The sequence below is a fragment of the Neofelis nebulosa genome, chromosome 1, assembly GCF_028018385.1.
Source record: "Neofelis nebulosa isolate mNeoNeb1 chromosome 1, mNeoNeb1.pri, whole genome shotgun sequence".
Lineage (NCBI taxonomy): Eukaryota > Metazoa > Chordata > Mammalia > Carnivora > Felidae > Neofelis > Neofelis nebulosa.
In genome coordinates this window covers 776,731-794,576 of record NC_080782.1, presented here as the reverse complement: position 1 = coordinate 794,576, position 17,846 = coordinate 776,731, and the positions used below count along the sequence as shown (strand labels likewise).

Sequence of the window (17,846 nt, the reverse complement as noted above, 5' to 3'; positions counted from 1 at the left end):
GTGCACCCCTTCCTCCAACTCTGTGTTGGGTTCCATGCTGAGCGAGGAGCCCGCTTGAGATTCTCTCCCTCCCTCTCTGCCCCTCCCCTGCTCTCACTCTCTCTCTCAAAAATAAACAAATAAATATTAAAAAAAATAAGAATGGAAGGACAGAGATGGGGGAGGGAGGGAGGAAATGGATGGATGGATGGAAGGAAGGGGTTGGAGGAAGGGGTGCATGGGAGGGCCGGTGGAGCATGCTGGAGCCGAGAAATGAGGAGGCGCCCCTGCACGGAGGCTGCAGGAGGCGTGGTGTGCAGTGAGTGGTGCCACTGTCCTCTGGAAACAGTAGGAACCTGTTTCTGTTCCTTCTTAACACATATTCGAGTCTCTGAGAAAGTGTTTAGAGAACAAAGGGTAGTGTTTCTCAGAAAGAAGGTCGGGAGAGCGGCCAGCACTCGCTGGCCCTGGCTGTGGCTCCAGCCGGACCCCAGCCCTTGCCTGTGCTCACGCAGGGAGGACCCATCCTGGGATGGGAGTGGCTGGGCCATCGCTCTGCAAGGGCTCCCCGCACGTGGGTCATAGCAGACTCTGCCCATGCACGACCCGAGTGCTCCAGGCACGGAAAGGGGCTTCTGTGGGCGAAGGCTTCGCTTCAAGCTCACCATGGGGACAGCCTCCACTTTTCCTTGGAGGTCACCCTTCAGGCTCCTTCAACTCTTACGGTGCCAGGCCCTCGGCTGCACAGGCCCTGAGATGTCTGCACAGCACCCCCCCCCCCCGCCCGTCCTTCTGCCCGTGGATGCACCTGTTGGGCTCAGCGTCTGGCCACCCAGGTGGCAGGGCCCCAGGAGCTGGACACCAGGCTCTCTCCCATTTGGAGGACAGTGTGGACCATGGGGATGGAGGCAGGCTGTACCCGGAGCAGGGCCTGGGGAGCGCGACGGTGTTGGGAAGCAGCAACCACAGGCCTCAGGATCGGGGCAGGTGTAATGTGAGCACGTGGCACACGGGCTGGCCCTCCCGGCCACCCCCTGCCCAGCCCTCAGCAGGCCCCTCCACCCTACAGCTTCGGGCACCTGTCCCGCCCGGTGTCCTTCTTCCGTCTGTGTGCAGTGAGCAGCTGGGCCAGTGCCACGGCCGGGACCCACAGTATAGGCAGGAAGCACAGGAGGACACAGGCGGCCTGCACCCAGCCCGGGTAGGACTTCTCCTGCCGCGACGGGAACCACACCTAGAGGGACACGCGGCCACGGTGACTGAGTGGTGTGGGGCGGCCTCACCCTGCCTCTTCTCCAGGGGAGGGGGGGCGGTATGGGGCCCTGAAGCCTTGTGGGGATTGGGGGTCTGGGGTTCGGGACACTGTGCCCTGCAGAGAGCCTCCCACCGGCCTGAGGGGCTGCTCCAGCCTGACCTGCTGGACATGGGCGGACCCTGTGCCCCCCGCTCCCTTCTCTGTAAGGTGGGGCAACACCGCCCACCTGACTTTAGGCACCACTTTTGAGGCCAGCGTGAGACACTAGTATGTGAATCTGATAGGGCAAAATTCGTGAAAATTCTTGAGAAATGTGCCACTGCTCCTTCTGCAGTGTCTGGCAATGTCACACTGGGGAGAAGACACTGCAGCACAGACGAAGTTTTGAGGGGCCAGAGGTGGTGGCCGGTCAGGGCGTCACAGCTCCGAGTGCAGCCCGGGGGACAAGGGCTGGCCCCAGGGAGTGACCTATGCTCCTGTTGTCACGCGGCTTGGTGGCAGCTCAGTGACACTCATCCTGCACGCCTTCCTTCAACTCGGACCAGGAGTGGACATCCGTGGGCCAGCCCCAAGGTGTGTGCGAGGGGTGGCTCAAGGCCACGTGCCTGCGTGAGCCGCTCCAGGATCTGAGGGTTGCTCTGGTCCCCCCACCACTGACCGGGGCCCACGGCCCCTGCCAGAGTCAGCTCTGACGCCCCGTGGGACGCTGGAGTTCCGGCGGCCTAGGGTCTCGGCAAAGGCGGCCCACAGGGCCACGTAGGGCAGCACCGGGGAAGGGCCAGGCCAGGCCCCCCGGAGGACGTACATATTGGGTGTCCCAGGCCTTGTAGCTGAGTGGCGTCCGGGCCAGGGTGGCAACGTAGGCCACAAAGATCGTGAGCAGTAGCAGCGGGCTGACAACCTTCCAGGTCACCTGCCAGTAGAGGCCGGGCCGCCTCCCCGTCATGCTCTCTATGTCATCGCTGAACCTGCCACAGGGACACCGGGCTCGGGCTCACTCACAGGGCCACTGAGATGTGGCCCACGGGGCCGTCCCCCACCTCCGCGCTGAACTTTCTGAGCCACCGCCAGCTGGGGCAGCACTCTCGGGTCCTGACGGGGACTCACCCCACCCCCCCAGGCCTGCGTGGAAAAGGTCCGAGCAATCAGGTCGACCAGCCGGGGGAGAGGGCTGGACAGGCGGGCCTCCTGGGGCCTCCCAGCCTCTGCCAACCCCAAGGAGGAGGCCAGCCCGGGCCCTAGTAAGTTGCCCCGGGCAGGCCCCGTGGAGCTCCCCCTGAGGGAGGCTCCAGCTGCCGAGAGACGGTGTGGGCAGTGGAGCCCCGACGGGCCCCGGCCGTGGGAGGGCAGGAGACGCCAGACCTAGTGCCCGTCAGGGCCTGCGGGGTCGAGGACCCAGGACGTGTGGCGGTCCCCCAGTGTCTCCTGAGACCCCACGGCTGGTTGTACCCAGGGCTCACTATGTCTCCCCACGTTGTGGGCCAGCCCCGCTCCTGCCTCTCTAGGTGGCCAGAGTCCCTCCTTGGGACGAGACCTCTGGCCCCTGTACCCACAGAGCAGCGATGAAGGCCCTGGCATGCAGGGCCTCCCGGGACCCCTTGAGGAACAAGGACAGAGGTCACAACTGCTGGGACCATCTGAGCAGGGCTATGGTTGGGGCAGCAGGTGTGTGACAGGTGAGACTGACAGGTGTGAGTACAAGTGTGAGCACAAGTGGGACAGGTGTGAGTCCAAGTGGGACAGATGGAAACGGATGTGGGGACAAGTGTGACAGGTGTGAGTGCAGGTGTGCAGTGGGCCAACGCGGGCAGGATGGGCAGGACCGAGAGGGGCGTTCTCAGAGGCCTCTGGGTTGGGGGCAGGGCCGTGCGGCCCTGCTACTGCCTCAGTGTCCACTTGTCCTTGGACCTTAGCAACCTGCCCTGCCTGGTTGCAGACCAGCCATCTTGCCACCACCACCGCCCCCCCCCCCAGCAGAAGGTTGAAGGCCGCGCAGCCAGGGGGAGCAGGGCCCCCAGGGCGCTTCTTGGGAGCTCTGGGAGCCGCCCCGTTTGTTTTGGGGAGAGGCTCAGGCGGTCCCGCCCCGTCCTGTGCTGCCCGGGAGACCAGCTGCTGGATGCCCGGACGCCGTACCCTCAGGGGCGCAGGGAGCAGAGGGCGGGGCCCCGAGGGGCGGCTCACTCACCGCTGCACCCCATAAATGTAAGCCACCCCGACCACTTCAAAGAACGCAAAGACCATGAGGTTCAGAGGCGCAGCATAGTTGTCGAAAATCTCCAGCCAGTAGTTTCCCGACCGCAGCGTGAAGCAGATCGCCGAGAGGAAGCAGACCAGGCAGGCCAGCCCTGGGGGAACGGGGCCCCCTGGTCTGAGCGGCACTCGGCCTCCGCGGCCCCCGCCCCGGCCCGTGCGCCCCCTCTCCTCGTCCGCTCCTCCCGCCACCTCCCTGCGCCGTGGCCAGAGACAGGAGGGCACGGGATGGCGGCTTGGCGTCGGTGAGCAGTGCTGGGGCCGGTCGGTGTGGGGGGGGTCGGTCTGCGCCTGCCCGACCCCCTGCTCTCCTGTGCTGGCCCTCGTGGGCTGTTGGGTCAGGGAGAGAGCCACTGAGACCGGCCCCGAGGGGTGACGAGCCAGACCCAGCCTTCCCCGGGGACCGGGCCACAGCCCCAGAGCCTTCGTGGACGAAGGGTATCGGGACGGCGGGTGGGAGGACGGGGGATGGGCCCGTCCACTCACCAGTCAGGACCTCCTTGGGGATGAATCTGTGCGTGACCCCCATATCCAGGAGTGGCGTGATGATGCTCTCCATGTTCCCGAACATGGACGACAGGCCCAAGGTGAACAACATCCCAAAGAAGAGCACGGCCCAGCCGGGGGCCCCCGGCATGTGGAGGATGGCTTCCGTGAAGATGATGAAGGCCAGCCCCGTGCCGGAGGCGCTCTGCAATGCACGTGCGCCAGCAAGCCCCAGGTGACACACCGTGGTGACCGACCCCCTCCCCCCCCCCCCCCCCCCCCCCCGCCAAGGGGAAAGCAGCGGCCCCACCCTTTCTGGCCTCAGGACCAGCCACAGCTGTGCCCCTGAGGGGACAGAACCTCTTTCCCTTTAACACCTCGCAGCCAGCGGGTGACCGCGGGCCCCGGGACGTCGGGCTCAGGTGCCCGTCAGCTGCCCCGAGAACCCGCCTTCTGATGGCCCACCCCAGCCTGCTGCCCCACCCGCGTGACCTGGGCTCTGTGCACCAGCAGCAGCCGATGTCCCGGGCCGGCCCACCCCAGCCTGCTGCCCCCGCCAGACACACTGCATCTGAGGCCACAGGCGCTCCGGAAGCCAAGCCTGGCTGACGCACGGGGTCGGCCCAGCGTCCTTTAGCCACAGCCCGCAGGCCGGTCTGGGCCAGGCCTGTGGAGAAGGCTTGCGGCCCCTCAGGTACCTTGTCCAGAAAGTCTTCCAGGCGGCAGGTCTCCAGGCCGAGCCGGGCCACCCTCTCTGGCTGGGTGGCGTTCAGGTGCGTTAGGGCGGCAGCATAGTCGTCCCTGTCGATGCTCTGGTCCGGGAGCTCGAACGCGTTGATGAGCCGGAGGATGTTTCTGCAGAGACACAGGCCGGCGCACGCTGGGCTGCGCACCCTGCACCCCGGAAGCACCCGGGAGGACAGCAGCACTCGCAGGGGGCTGCTGAGGGACCGGGCCTGCGGGGACGCTCCCCGAGGGCCACAGTGGGGTGGTGGCAGCACCCTGGCCTCCTTGACCTGGGCCCCGGGGCGGCGCCCTGGAAGTGTTTCAGGAAGAACCGGGGCCCCTGCTTTCCGGCCGCCTGCTGCCTCCGTCAGACGCTCCCGGTCTTCAAGGCTGGCGGCTCACGCACAGGCCAGTGGGCGTCCCCGGGCGTTTCGATCTGCCCACTTGCTGTGTGCGTCCGCGACCCTGACGTTAGGACCGGTGCTGCTCCTGGGGTTGGCAGTGGCCGGGCCCAGAGTTGCACCGACGCCCTGCCTTCCGCGAACACCTTCACAGTCCGCTCAGTGCCGTCGTGATCGCGCTTTTGTGCTCTTTGCCGGTGATTTGCTATTTAAAATGTGCCCCGAGTGCGGCGCTCGAGTGCTGTCTGGTGTCCCACGTGCCAGGCGGCCGAGCCGGGGCGCACAGGGGAGCCTCGTCAGCCCTGCCGGAGTCACTGCCGCCACCCTGGGCAGTGTCCACGGGCCGACACTTGTTCACGGTGCTCCGTGGAAACAGCTGGAAGTACCGACCCCCCCCCCCCGGCCCCCACTGGGGGTCACGCTGTTCACCGTGTGGGCGCTGCGGCCTCTGGAACACTCCGCAGGGTGCACGCGCCCCGCTGTGCCCAAGCTCAGGCTGCCCGTGGCGCAGCTGCTCTGTCTCCCCCTCCGCCCTCGGCGTGGCCCAAGCGTGGTCAGAACAGGTGGCGCTGTGGACAGGGGCCTGGTCATGGGGCCACTGCGGGCGCTGTGGGCGCTTGGCAGCTGGTACGGGGTGTGCCTCTGCTCCCCTCTGGGTTCTGGCGGGCGAGCCACCGCCGTCTGCAAGCTACAATCAGCCGTCTTAGCGCAGCTGGGCCGTCGATGCAGTAGCTCCAAATGTGAGGCCATCCTGACCGCCTCCATGGCCTGGGCTGTTGTGGCAAATGGCCACAGACAGCCTCGAAGCAACATTCACCCTCCCGCAGCTCTGAGGCTGGAAGTCCCAGGTAGGGGTGTGGGCAGGGCTGCGCCACGTCCTGAGGCTCCAGGGGAGGGTCCTTCCCGCCTCTTCCAGCCCCTGGTGCCCCAGGCGTCCCTCCAACCCCTGTCTCTCTCATCACATGGCCTCCTGCGTGTGCGTGCGTGTTCACACGTGTGTGCACACATGCATGCCCCTGCCTGTCTCTCATGAGGAGCCCGCTCACTGGGTCAGGTCCTCACTCAGCATGACCTCATCTTAACCCACATCTGCCAAAGACCCCATGTCCGCATCAGGTCACGTTCCAGGCTGCGGGTGGACGCGGGCTTCTGGGGACGCTCCACCTCACTCCCTAGGGATATAAGGGTGGTTGTGCGGGGCCCTGTGCTCCACGGACAACTCACCCCCAGAGCCACCACGGACACTGTGCTCACCTGTCCAGGCAACGCCCATGGTCGTTGGCCGCCTTGAATCCCAGAACGGAAAACATAGCAATGGACGCGTAGAGGGAGGTCAGGCTGTTGACCAGGGAGATGATCACTGCGTCCTTCTCACAGTTGTTCCTGGCGGACACAGGCACATTGTGCCACTGTGCTCCGGGCCACTACGCACACACACCCCCAAGCCCCCCCCGCACACGGAGCTGGTATGCCTGCGGCCCTGAGTGCCGGTGCTGTCCCGACGGTCTCCGGACTGGCTCAGAACCCTCCCTGCTGACCCCCTCCCTGACCACACCCCCCGCTGACCCCCTCCCATTGACCCTTCCTCACTGACCCCTCCCTGACCACACCTCCCTGCTAATCCCTCCCACGGACCCCCCCCCGACCACACCTCCCCGCTGAGACCCTCCCCACTGACCCTTCCCCACTGACCCCCTCCCTGACCACACCTCCCTGTTGACCCCTCCCACTGACCCCTCCCTGCTGACCCCTTCCCTGCCCACACCTCCCTGCTGACTCCTCCTGACCATACCTCCCTGCTGATCCCTTCCACTGAGCCTTCCCCACTGACCCCTCCCTGCTGACCCCTTCCCCACTGACCCCCTCCCTGACCACACCTCCCTGCTGACTCCTCCCTGCTGACCCCTTCCCCACTGACCCCTCCCTGACCACACCTCCCCGCTGACCCCCTCCCTGCTAACCCCCTCCCCAAAAGCCTCCCCGCCACGCACCCACCCCAGCTCAGGGCTGTGGATTGGCTAAAGCCCTCGGCCCCCACCCTGCCCCCAAGGCCTGGGCACAGGTCGCCGAGGATGACACAGGGCACCATGGAGCAGCCTTGCTGAGATGGTCTCCTCGCGAGAGAGCACCCGAGCCCTTTGGAGCAGGCTGGGCGGTCACTTGTCAGGGGCAGTCGTGCGAAGCACCCAGGCCCACCACCCGCATCCCCACCCCTGCGCCTCTGAGGGGAGAGGTTCTGACCACCGCGTAGAACCATGTTCGTGTGGAGGTGGCCTGGTTTACGACGCGGCGGATGGTGCGTTAGTGACCGAGCAGCTCGGGTCTCCCCCACGAGGTGGGAGAGTGAGCAGTGACCAGGGAGGCTGACACACACTGGATTTCTGCTTTTCTGGCCTTGTGCCTGGCACACATACATGGTCCCGTTGGCGTCAGCCTTGTTCCTGGGATTGATTATCCGGCACTCTTCCTCCGGAACACGCCAGAAGCTGCCGTAGGGGCCCTAACCCCCAGCCCTCAGGGGATGGCTGAGTGACTGGTAGAATCCCCACGAGTCCCTTCTTATCACAGGTTCACAGCAGTTCACCCTCCCCCTGCGCAGGGTGTCCCGACGCGGGCGCTCTGTGCTGCTCCCAGGAGCTTGGGGACAGGAGGCCCGGAACCCGCCCTGAGTCCGGCCCCTACCTGGGCGGGTTGTAACTCGCAAAAGCGATGTGTCCTCCAAAGGCCAGGGACAGGGAAAAGAATATCTGTGTGGCTGCGTCCAGCCACACGCGGGGGCTCTGGAGAATCCGCACCTGGAAAGACAGGGGGGCCCCGTCGTGCAGCAGACAGGCCACACTGAGCGGGGAGCCCACAGCCCCGGATGGTCCCAAGCGGGACATGTTAAATAAAGCCACGGCTCCCATCTGCGTGGGACGCACGGGCTCTGAGAACGCGGCCGACAGGCCTCTCAGGGCTGAGGTCCCAGTGACAAGACGCCTGCTTCCTCTGCTCCTCGAAGACGTGGGGGCTCTGAGCGACTGAAGGGCCCCGGCAGCTCCACGTGCACGCGCTCCCTGGTGTTGCTGCTGCGGGGGACGGGACGGGCAGGCCGAGCCCACGCCCTGTGCAGCCCCCGGAAACTCCCAGGGGACGCCGGGGGCCCACAGAGCGTGGGGTGGTCCAGGAGGGTGCGGGCTGCGGCCCTTCACCTGGCGGGGTGCACGCAGCGGGAGAAGCCCTTGGAGGTGGGGGGTCTGGGCACTAGGGGCGGGACGTCCGGGGCCCCGGCCGGCTTCTCCTCTGAACCCCGCCCGCAACGTCCCTCAGGCACCAAAGTCCACGTGTCACGAACCAAGCCCTCCGTCTGCTCCCTGCACTCTGACCCTACCCTCCTCCCTGAGACCCCATAGCATCCCCCCCGCCCTCACCCCCACACGGCCCCGGGTGCCCTGGCCTGTGGCTCATGGCCATGCACATGGCCAGGGGATGGAGTGAGCTGGGCTGGGCTCTGGCTCTGACTCAGGTGTTTCCAGGAGCCCAGACTTCAGTTCAGACCAACTTACATCTGGCGTGAACAGGTACGTTAACCCTTCGACCGCCCCGGGCAGGCTGAGTCCTCTGATAAGGAAGATTGTCAGGACCAGGTAAGGGAACAGGGCTGTGAAATAAATTGCCTTAAGAGAAAAAAACCGTTAGACTTTGCAATGGTATCTGTTCGGTACAAAACCTTTAAGAGGCAGACGTGACGTGAACGCCTCAGTGGCCAGGCTCCCGTCTCTCATCCGGGATTCGGACTGGGGGGAGGCGGCCAGCAGCCCGGGGCCTGGGGGTGTGGGCCCCAGTCAGTCTCTGAGGGTTGGGGGCTCACGGGGATGGTCACACGTGGGTTCACATACGCCCTTGTGTCTGTGGGTGGGCACGGTCCCCATGGGGCAGGTGGGCCTCCCTCCTCCCCCCCCCCCGGTGCCCACAAGTGGCCACTTCGCAGGGACCACACACCCACCCGCACCCCTTTCCCCAGCCTAGGACCAGGGCCCCGTCAGGTGTGGTCAGGGGTCCACACAGAAGGAATCCACAGACGACGGACGGTCTTCCCTCCCCACCGCCCCCAAGTTCCCGAGCACAGACTGACTGGGGAGCCGCCCGGGTGCCTCTCTAGGGCGTCTGCCGCAGGGTCATTTGGAGTTTCTGGGTGGCTCATTGGGCCTCACGGTCGCTTTGGTCTAATTCAGTCGTTCCGGTCCTCTAAGTCACGAAGATGCTCACGTGAGAGCAACTACAATGCTCACACCCGACAGTAAGTGTGCAGGCACGTGCACACGCCGGGATCTGCGTGAGAGGGCACAGCTGTGTGCCGGGAGCCGCGTCGCTGGCGTTGTGAGGGGGGATGCGTGAAGCCCCGGGCCCGTCCGCGCCCCCGGAGAAGAGAGGGTGCACGCCCGAGGTGGGCTCGTGGGCCCGGGCCCGGGGCCCCCTGGGTCCTCTCTGCTCAGGAACCACGTAACTATCGCTACAAGACGGTACGCTGTTGAACACAAAATGTGCCAGCCACGCACCCGCTGCTCACAGCGGTGTTTGTGAAACGTGCGCCAGTCGGGGGAAGGCGAGGAGGCAGTGCAGCGGGAGCGAGGGCCCCGCCTCACTCGGTGGGCAGCATCGCTCCCAGAGGGACTGATGGCCGAGCCCCGAATCCATCCCCGAGACCGAACGGTCGCCGCTGAGAAGCTGGCACAGGACGTGGACGGGCGTCACCAGAAATACCCGGGGATGGGGAGAAGCGGGGACGGAGAAGGGAGGGGACCTGCGGGAAGCAGGATGGCGGGCCGAGACCAGATTCAGAGTCGCACCGAACGCAGATGGTCTGAACAGCCAAACAAGGGCAGGGACTGCCAGCCCAGGAAAAAAAGCAAGACCCGAACCGGGTGTGTCGACAAGAAACACGACTGACTCGTAGAGACCCGAACAGGTTAAAAGGAGAAAGGGCAACACCTGCCACGTTCACAGGGCTGCGCAGGGTCCTCACACCTGCACCCTCCCAGCAGAGCCGCGCAGGGTCCTCACACCTGCACCCTCCCAGCAGAGCCGCGCAGGGTCCTCACACCTGCACCCTCCCAGCAGAGCCGCGCAGGGTCCTCACACCTGCACCCTCCCAGCAGAGCCGCCCAGCAAACGCTGAGCGGAAGGGAGCTGGGCAGTGGGGTCCGCCCCAGGGGCTCACCTTCCCCGTGGATTCGATGCCTCTGATGACACACACGTACACGACGGCCCAGGACGCGGCCAAGCAGGCCAGCAGCCGCCACTGGATGGAGCCGCTGTCGCTGATGTCGGCCGTGATGTTCAGCGTCCGCCGGTACCAGAAGTAGCTCACCGGGCTGCTGGCCTGGCACTCTGCCTCGAACCCTGGAACCCGGGAGGGCCCGTCAAGGGCTGGCCACGGGGCTCGGGCCTGGATCCGGGCTCTGCAGGCCTCCGCCCGGGAGTGCAGTTCGTACATAATTGTCCTGGGGCTGCTGGCTGAGCACCAGGCACAGCAGGTGAGACCCGTGCCCTCTGCTGCCCAGGGTGTCCAGCTGAGGCCTAGAGGGCTGACCCGGGCAGCTTCAGGGCCCAGACTTGCCCCCCGCCCCCCCGCCCACGCTGGCCTTGTTCAGAACGTGCCGAACTCAAGTTAGTATCAGCAGAGGCAGGAAGGGAAGGGGGGTTAACACAGCTGGGCAAGCAAACTGGAAGACAGCTTTGACAGTGTCCCCTGACGGAGCGCTTGGCCCAGGTCTGGACTTAAGTCAGCAAGAGCCGAGGTGACAGCCACTCACCCTCCCGTCGCCGGGCAAGCACGAAGCTGTGCTGTGAGTACAGGGGTCCCTGGGGGCCCCGGGTCCATCAGGGGTCGGAGTCAGTGGGGTGAGAACGGGATTTCAAATGTGATGCTTCGGGGAGCCCGTGCGGGGCCCCTGGGAGCCAGGGCACTGAGCCTCCCAGCCCTCAGCACTACCTGTGCGGTTGAGGTCCAGCGGGCACGAGCCCCAGGGGAGCGGGTTCTGGAAGGAGTTGAGGAAATACCACAGCACCCATGTCAGGACGGTGTTGTAGTACAGGCTGACCAGAAAGGACACGGTGAGGCAGCCCAGCCCTGCGGACGGGCGACAGTCAGCGCCTCGCCGGGGTCCCGGACACCCCGCTCCTGCTCCCTGCCGTCCCCAAGGCCTCCCGCTGCCCGCCCTGCCGCTGGCCTGCCTCTGGCCGCGCTGGCCTCCCGGGGAGGCCTTCAGGAGGCACCGTAGCCACCCGGCAGGGGGTGTCGTGTCACAGACCCAGGGGTGCCGCTCGGCCCCCCCCCCCCCGCAGCGCCCACCTCACAGGCACCCCAGGGCCTCCCCGGACACTCGGGAGCTCCCAGGATGTGTGGGCTTGGCGCCTGTGGGACACACACCCACGTGACTGGGGACAGCCTGCCGCCTGCCTCCTCCTCGCGCTCTCTGGGCTCACCCCACACGGCGCCCCGCACCCGGGTCCCCGCTTGGGCTTTGGGGGAATGAAACGGCCTCCTGGGATGGGCGACCTCAGACCGAGACTGGAGCTAGCTTCACAGGGGTGCCACCACGTCCGTGTCCTGCCCGGTCACGTCCCCATCACGTCAGGGCATCTTCGGGGCGGGTGCAAAGCCAGCAAGCGTGGCCTGGCGTGACGAGCTGACACGGGGCTCCCGCGGGACCCGCGGTCTCCCGCCCTCCCAACCGCTACGGGCCGGGGGCAGGGGTGGGGGCAGCCTACCCACTCCGCCCAGGTAGGGCGACACGGCCTTCCACACCCCGACGCTGCCTGTCCGCAGGTGCTGGCCGATGGCCAGCTCGATGTGGAAGAGTGGGATTCCCTCGAGGACCAGGGCGACGAGGTAGGGGATGAGGAAGGCCCCTGCGAAGACACAGTGGTCGCCGGAGGGTCACTGTCTGCCCGGTGGGGCCTCGGGCTCGGGGAGAGGTGCCCGCGGCCTCCTGAGAGGGGACCCGGGCCCGCACGTCGGGCCCTGGTTCTGCCACCGTTCGAAGCTGCTTGACACGTCCCACCGTGTGACACTGTGGCGGAGGGTTTCCCGCCACAAAGGGCAGTCTTGTCCTTACGGGGACGCCCCGAACCCCCGTTACGGGCCCTCCTGTGACGTGGGGCTGCTCCGTGCTCTTGGGGGAGCGCTGGAGCACGGTGACGTCCCGCCTGAGTACGGGCTGGGACCTGTCTCTCCACGCCTTGGGCCGAGCGGGGCCCCTGCTCCCTGTCCGGGCGCCAGGAGGTGTGGGGCGGGGGCTCCAGAGGCCTCCAAGGGGACCCACACGGGCTCCCCGCAGAGCACCCCTGGGGTGGCTGGGGGAGCTACGCCTTTCCTCACGGTGAGCCAGCCGTAGAAGGAGCGGAAAAGCCACGGGGTTGAGGAGTGAGGCGCCCGGCCTCTCCTGGAGCCCGCAGCCCCGAGAGGTCCGACCTGGTCGCCTGGGGGGGCTCCTGTGGGGAGATGCCGGTTCCCTGAATCCCGCTGGACTCACAGATGCTCTCATTCTGCCGGGGGGAGGGAGTCCCGGTCCCGCTACGGTGGGAGCCGCATTTTCTTCCAGGTAAACGCAGTCCGTGGACACCCTGGCCCTTAGACGCTCCGGGACTGACAGCCGCTCCTCCCCCCTGCATGCACGGGCCTCAGAAACGCCAGGGAACCACACTGGCCGAAATGGGTGCAGGGCAGCGACCGTGCTCCCCGTGTCTGCCTGGCTCGGCTGAGACTGACTCTCCCCCATGAGCCGTGGGCTTGCCCTCATCGTCTGCCGGCGTCCCCCTCCTCTCTTGTGTCACCATCAGACGTTTTGACACAGAGTTGGGGCCCCGGACGGGGCTACATGGCTACAGAGCCCTCAGCCCACATAAGCTTCTGCACAGGGTCCAGTGTTTGGGGCAAAACAGTGCCTGCTGGGGTCGTCCATGTAGCAGCGAACAGGTGGAGGGTGAGGAAAGTACAATTCTGAGGACACTCGGCCTCAGTGGCCACCCGGGGAGGGGCGGGGAGGGGACAGGGCCTCAGGTGCTGGCTGAGGTCAGTCGGGCAGGGAGCACCTGGGGGAAGGGGAAAGGGCCGGGGGCAGGGAGGGGACAGGGCCTTAGGGGCTGGCTGAGGTCAGTCCGGCAGGCAGGGAGCACCTAGGAGGAGCAGGGCCGGGGAGGGGTGGGGAGGGGAGCTTGTCTTCGTAGCTAAGCTGGTGCAGCTGAGTCTGCCGTGCTTGGGGGAGAACAAACAGAGCAGGTCTGTGATTACAGAGACCGTGCGGTTAGGAGGGGGCATCTCGGTGCGTGAGGGGCGTGTAAGCCCTACCCAGAGAGCGTGCCGACCGCGGCTTAGGTAAAAACCGCGCCTGTTGGGGGATGGCTGCCGGTCCCAGGAGGACCCACGCATGTGCTTCGAGGAGTGGGACTCGAGCCCCACCAGACCTCCAGGCTGGCGATTCGGTGGGCTGTGCCTCCGAGCGGAATGTCCACGAGACCCCGAGCCACGCGGTTTGGAGAGCTTCCAGGCCGGTGAACACGGGCGGTGCTGGGAGGGGGCTGTGCCCGGAGCTCTGTCACCCCCACACCTGGCCCCGTGCACGCCTTCCGTTTCCTTATAAAAATCTGGTAACAGTAGCGAACTGCTCTCCTCAGTTCTGTGAACCTGACGTGGGGCTGGGCGCAGCCCTGAGTTTGTAGCAAAGTCAGGTAAGAGCTGTGGGTCAGCAGGGGACCCGCCACCTGAGGTCCGATCCTGAGCTGGGGGCCGTGCCGTGGGCCGAGCCCTCGACCTGAGGGGTCTGTGCTCAGTTCAGGGAGATGCGGCGGAAATGGGTTAAATTCTGCTGAGTCTCGGAGAACCGGTTGGTGTGGCAAAAACACCCTCACGCGTCCGCCGTCCGAGCTCGAGAGAAGCGGGAACTTTTCTCGTCTCGTCCCCGCCGGTCTCCGGGGGCCGCTGAGACCACACTTCACGTGCCCACGCGGGGCGTCTGGGAGAGCCCCGTGCATCACCAGTGCCATCACCACGTGAGGGGGCCGGAGGCGACGTGCACCCGTGCCACGTGCTCAGCAGGTGGAGGAAAAGACGGCGCGTGTGTTCAGAGCCCCACACGGCTGAGAATCAGCAGATCAGGATGGAGAGAACGGCCAGGGGACAGAGGAGAAGACAGGAGAGTGATGTGCTGTCTGTGTGGAGGGTTGACGCGGTGTTGCCAGCGGGAAATCCTTCCCCCCGCAGTCCAGACCCCACCCGACGCCTGCGAAGCCCTGAGAGTCTCGTGCCCGTTGACGACCCGGCCGTCAAGGTCACGTGGGAGATCAACAGCCAATACAGAAGCCAGTGCAAGAGAGGAGCATGGCGACTTTCCCTACGGGACGGCCAACCGCAGTAATTAATTCCGTGCGACTTTCCGGGCAAGGTTCTGTCGCCTGGATGGGGCCTCCGGAAACGGAAGTCCGGAACGCGGCAGCGCGGAAATCCTGGACCGCTTACGAGATGACCCACCCGCTTGTGTTGCGACAGACGCGGTTAGAAGGGTTCCTGGGCTGAAGCCCGAGACCCCGGCAGGTGCGCGAAGAGGCCACTAGCGGGTTCCACGTCCCTTTCGCTGGGAAGCGCTGACCGCTCACCAAGAAGCCGGGTGGGTGTGAGAGAATCGCGTGGAGGTGCCCCCAAGGGTTTTGCTCAATTCTGTGACGCTGTTGCCCTTTACAGACCTGAACAATCACTAATGAGAGAGAAAGTATCCACCCTCAGGAGCGTGAGTTCGCGCAAAATAAAAATGTGATCTGTTATCTGCTTATCACTTAGATCTTCTTATCGAAATAATCAGTAGTGGCCAAAGTGAGACAAAATAGGGCATTCTCACACGTGAGGGTTCCTTGTTCAGGAAAAGCAGGAGTTTTGAAACGTACTTCCTGACATTTCACCGAGAGCTTTCACACCTGGAAATAGGGCCTAAAGGAAGCATTTAGACACCAGGACCCCCTAGAGCCCTGGGGGAAGGCAGCCCGGCGCATGGCCTGCGGCGATGAGGGTTCCGGAAGGTACGTCCCTGGACGGTCCCTGCACGTCGCAGCGCTGAGCCAACGGGCTCCCGCCTGTGTAGGCTCGACACGGCGCACGGGGCGGCACTGGGGCCTAGGGAGCGAGCCGGTCTTCCGCCCCGGGCTTTGCGTGGTCCGTGCCAAGGAGCCTGTACTCTCAGGCGCCCTCCCGCCCCCGCCCCCATGGACGCTCCAACACCCGTGGGCCAGCGGTTCCAGGACACAGGTCTCTTCCAGCTTCTGGTAATCAGAACAAAACTAACAAACTTTCCAGAAGCAGTATCCTCATAAACAGGGAAGCCATGCCAGACAGTGGCCCGGCCACGCGGCTCCCGGAGACCCCCACCCACATTCCCCCACCATGGCCTGACCACTGTCTGCCTACCGCTGCCAGGGGGGCCACTGTGTGCCCTTGAAAGCGGGAAGGACGACTCCCCATCAGAAAAGGGCGGCGTGGGGTCACCTGTGCAGATTTCCATTTCTTCTGGGGGGGGCCAACGAATCTCCCCTGAAGGAGACGCTCCCCACATTGCCAACCGGACGCCTGGGGGACCCGGGAAGATTGCCCCGTGGGACTGTTGGGGGCCCTCGGGTCTTATCGGTGCAGAAGGAGGCTTGAGGGCAAGTTGACCTGGCACCGAAACCAGACGGGGCCCGAGGTCGGACCCCAGAAGAGGACCAGCCTGGCCCGGGCGACGTCCTGTGTCAGCTCCCGAGGGCCCTTGGTGACAGGGCGGTGGCCTGACACCACCTCGGACTTGGGAAGAGATGAGGGCGGTCTGGCCGTGCGAAGGCCGGGCGGTAGGCGGCCCGGCCAGCGCGCACCTGCAAACCTCAGGGGAACTCGGGGGAGGGCGGTGTGCAGAAAGCACCCCTGAGTCCCGTAAGGCCGAGACGCCCTCGGACTGGACCTCGAGGGCCGGGATGCCCCCCCCCCCCCGAGGCCCAGCCCACGGCTCACCTCCCCCGTACGTCTGGCACAGGTACGGGAACCTCCAGATGTTGCCCAGGCCCACGGCGAAGCCGATGCAACTCAGGAGGTACTGCAGCCTGTTGTCCCAGCTGGGCCTCTCGTGCCCGCCGCCGGCCCCGCGTGGGTCTGGGCCCAGGGCGCACGCCATGCCTGCCACTCGCTCCCTCACGGTCCCCCTCACACCCCACGTACGTCCGCGTTATTTAAAGGAAAACCAGCGGAGCCCGTTAATTGGTAACCCGGGCCGGGTTCCTGCTCTAACTCGGGCGGTTGCTCCCTGACCCCACGGCCTCCGCCCACCACCCCCCACCCCCCGCCCCCCGGCTCCTGCCCGGCCGGTGCCCCACCACCTCGAGAACATGCCCGCAGCGGCGTCCTGCTCCCTGTCGGGGACCTGCAGGCCCCCAGCACCGGGGCACGTTGGGTTGTTTTATGAAAATCATTGCCCTTCTCGTCAACTGATTGAGACACGGTTGCAGCCTCACTCGTCGCCGTGAGCAGTGGCCGAGCCCAGGCCCCGCGCCCTCGCCCGCTTTCCCCCGATGGCAGACACCGTGTCCAGTCCCAGTGGGACGCTGGCCGGTCACCTCGGCACACGCCCGCCACCTGAGGGTCCTTCCCGGCCCCGTCTCTCCTCTGCACTGCACCGTCATCTCAAGAAGGTTATGCGAGCGGCACCCGTGTGTGGGACCTGGGGGCGGGCCTGCGCCACGCGGCCGTGACCTCAGGCGGCCCATCGGGGGCACGGCCACCAGGCTGTCCTCCTCACGGTGGCCGTGGACAGTGCGTTCACCACGCAGAAGGGCGTGGTCTTCGTGCAGACGGGGGACAAACGTCCGGGGAGGGAACAGGTGGCCTCTGGTGTCCTGTCCGCTCCTAAGCCACGTTCATTTTCCGGAGATTGAGTGTAAACTCCTGGCCGGTGGCACATGTCCCTCTTCCGGGGATGGGCACACGAGCTGAAGGTCCGCCTCACCCCTGCACGCCCGTGTCCCAGAGGGACTCCCCAAGGGGGGCGAGTGTCAGGGGTCAGGGCCGGGGGTGGAGGCGCTTCTGTTGCTTCCCAGCGCCCACCGGCACCGCAGGCAGCGGGTGGGATGGTGTGACGCCCACAGCACGGGGGAGGGGCGGGCTCAGCCAGGCCGGGGGCCCCGCGCGGTGGGCTCGAGGGGGACGGGCAGACGCAGCAGACTCAGCCCGGGCCACCCGCTGAGGCCCCGGACCCGCGGACGCCCCGTGGACGCCTGCGGGACAGGCGGGGACCCCGGTGGACACACTTCCAGGGGCTCCTTTCTGGGTGGCAGGGGGAGTGAGAAGGCGAGGGGAGGGTGTAGCCCCCGCCCAGCCCACCTGACCTCTGACCTCACAGGGCGCCGCGGCCTGCCCTTCACGGGGCCTCTCACCCCGCCCCGGGCTCCGCGGGCACAGCGACGTGGACGTGGCGTCCACGTGGCGCCCCCAGCCGGACCCGCAGTCCACGCCGCCCGGAGCTACTGGGGCTCCCCCGTCTGCTCATCCCTCTGCCTCCAGACAACGTTTAGGCCGAGAATATGAAATGGCGATTTATTTAGACCGGTACACGTGATGCCCACGAGACCTGCGTTTCCAACAACTTGCAGAGACACCGAGTCTGTGAGCAGGGCACTGGCCGGGGTTGGGACGACCGGATGATCCCCCCCGGGTCACACCCCCAGAATCCTCTCCACACGCCCCAGGGGGCAGC

General features: G+C 66.1%; 1 protein-coding gene across 2 annotated transcripts; it reads right to left on the bottom strand.

Moving 5' to 3' along the window:
• Positions 1-950: 950 nt before the first annotated feature.
• Positions 951-16,304, bottom strand: SLC6A18 (solute carrier family 6 member 18). 2 transcript variants are annotated; one of them, XM_058711877.1, is made up of 12 exons: positions 16,112-16,304; positions 11,851-11,991; positions 11,072-11,209; positions 10,298-10,593; positions 8,643-8,753; positions 7,780-7,892; positions 6,352-6,480; positions 4,669-4,825; positions 3,971-4,175; positions 3,420-3,579; positions 2,040-2,202; positions 951-1,213 (listed from the first exon to the last, which is right to left on the bottom strand). In XM_058711877.1, exons 1-12 carry the CDS (start codon positions 16,269-16,271, stop codon positions 1,043-1,045), a joined length of 1,944 nt encoding a protein of 647 aa, XP_058567860.1. In that variant the 5' UTR covers positions 16,272-16,304; the 3' UTR covers positions 951-1,042. The 2 variants fall into 2 exon arrangements, with proteins under 2 accessions (XP_058567860.1, XP_058567901.1); XM_058711918.1 differs by having other exon boundaries at positions 10,298-10,479; positions 16,112-16,302.
• Positions 16,305-17,846: the final 1,542 nt, after the last annotated feature.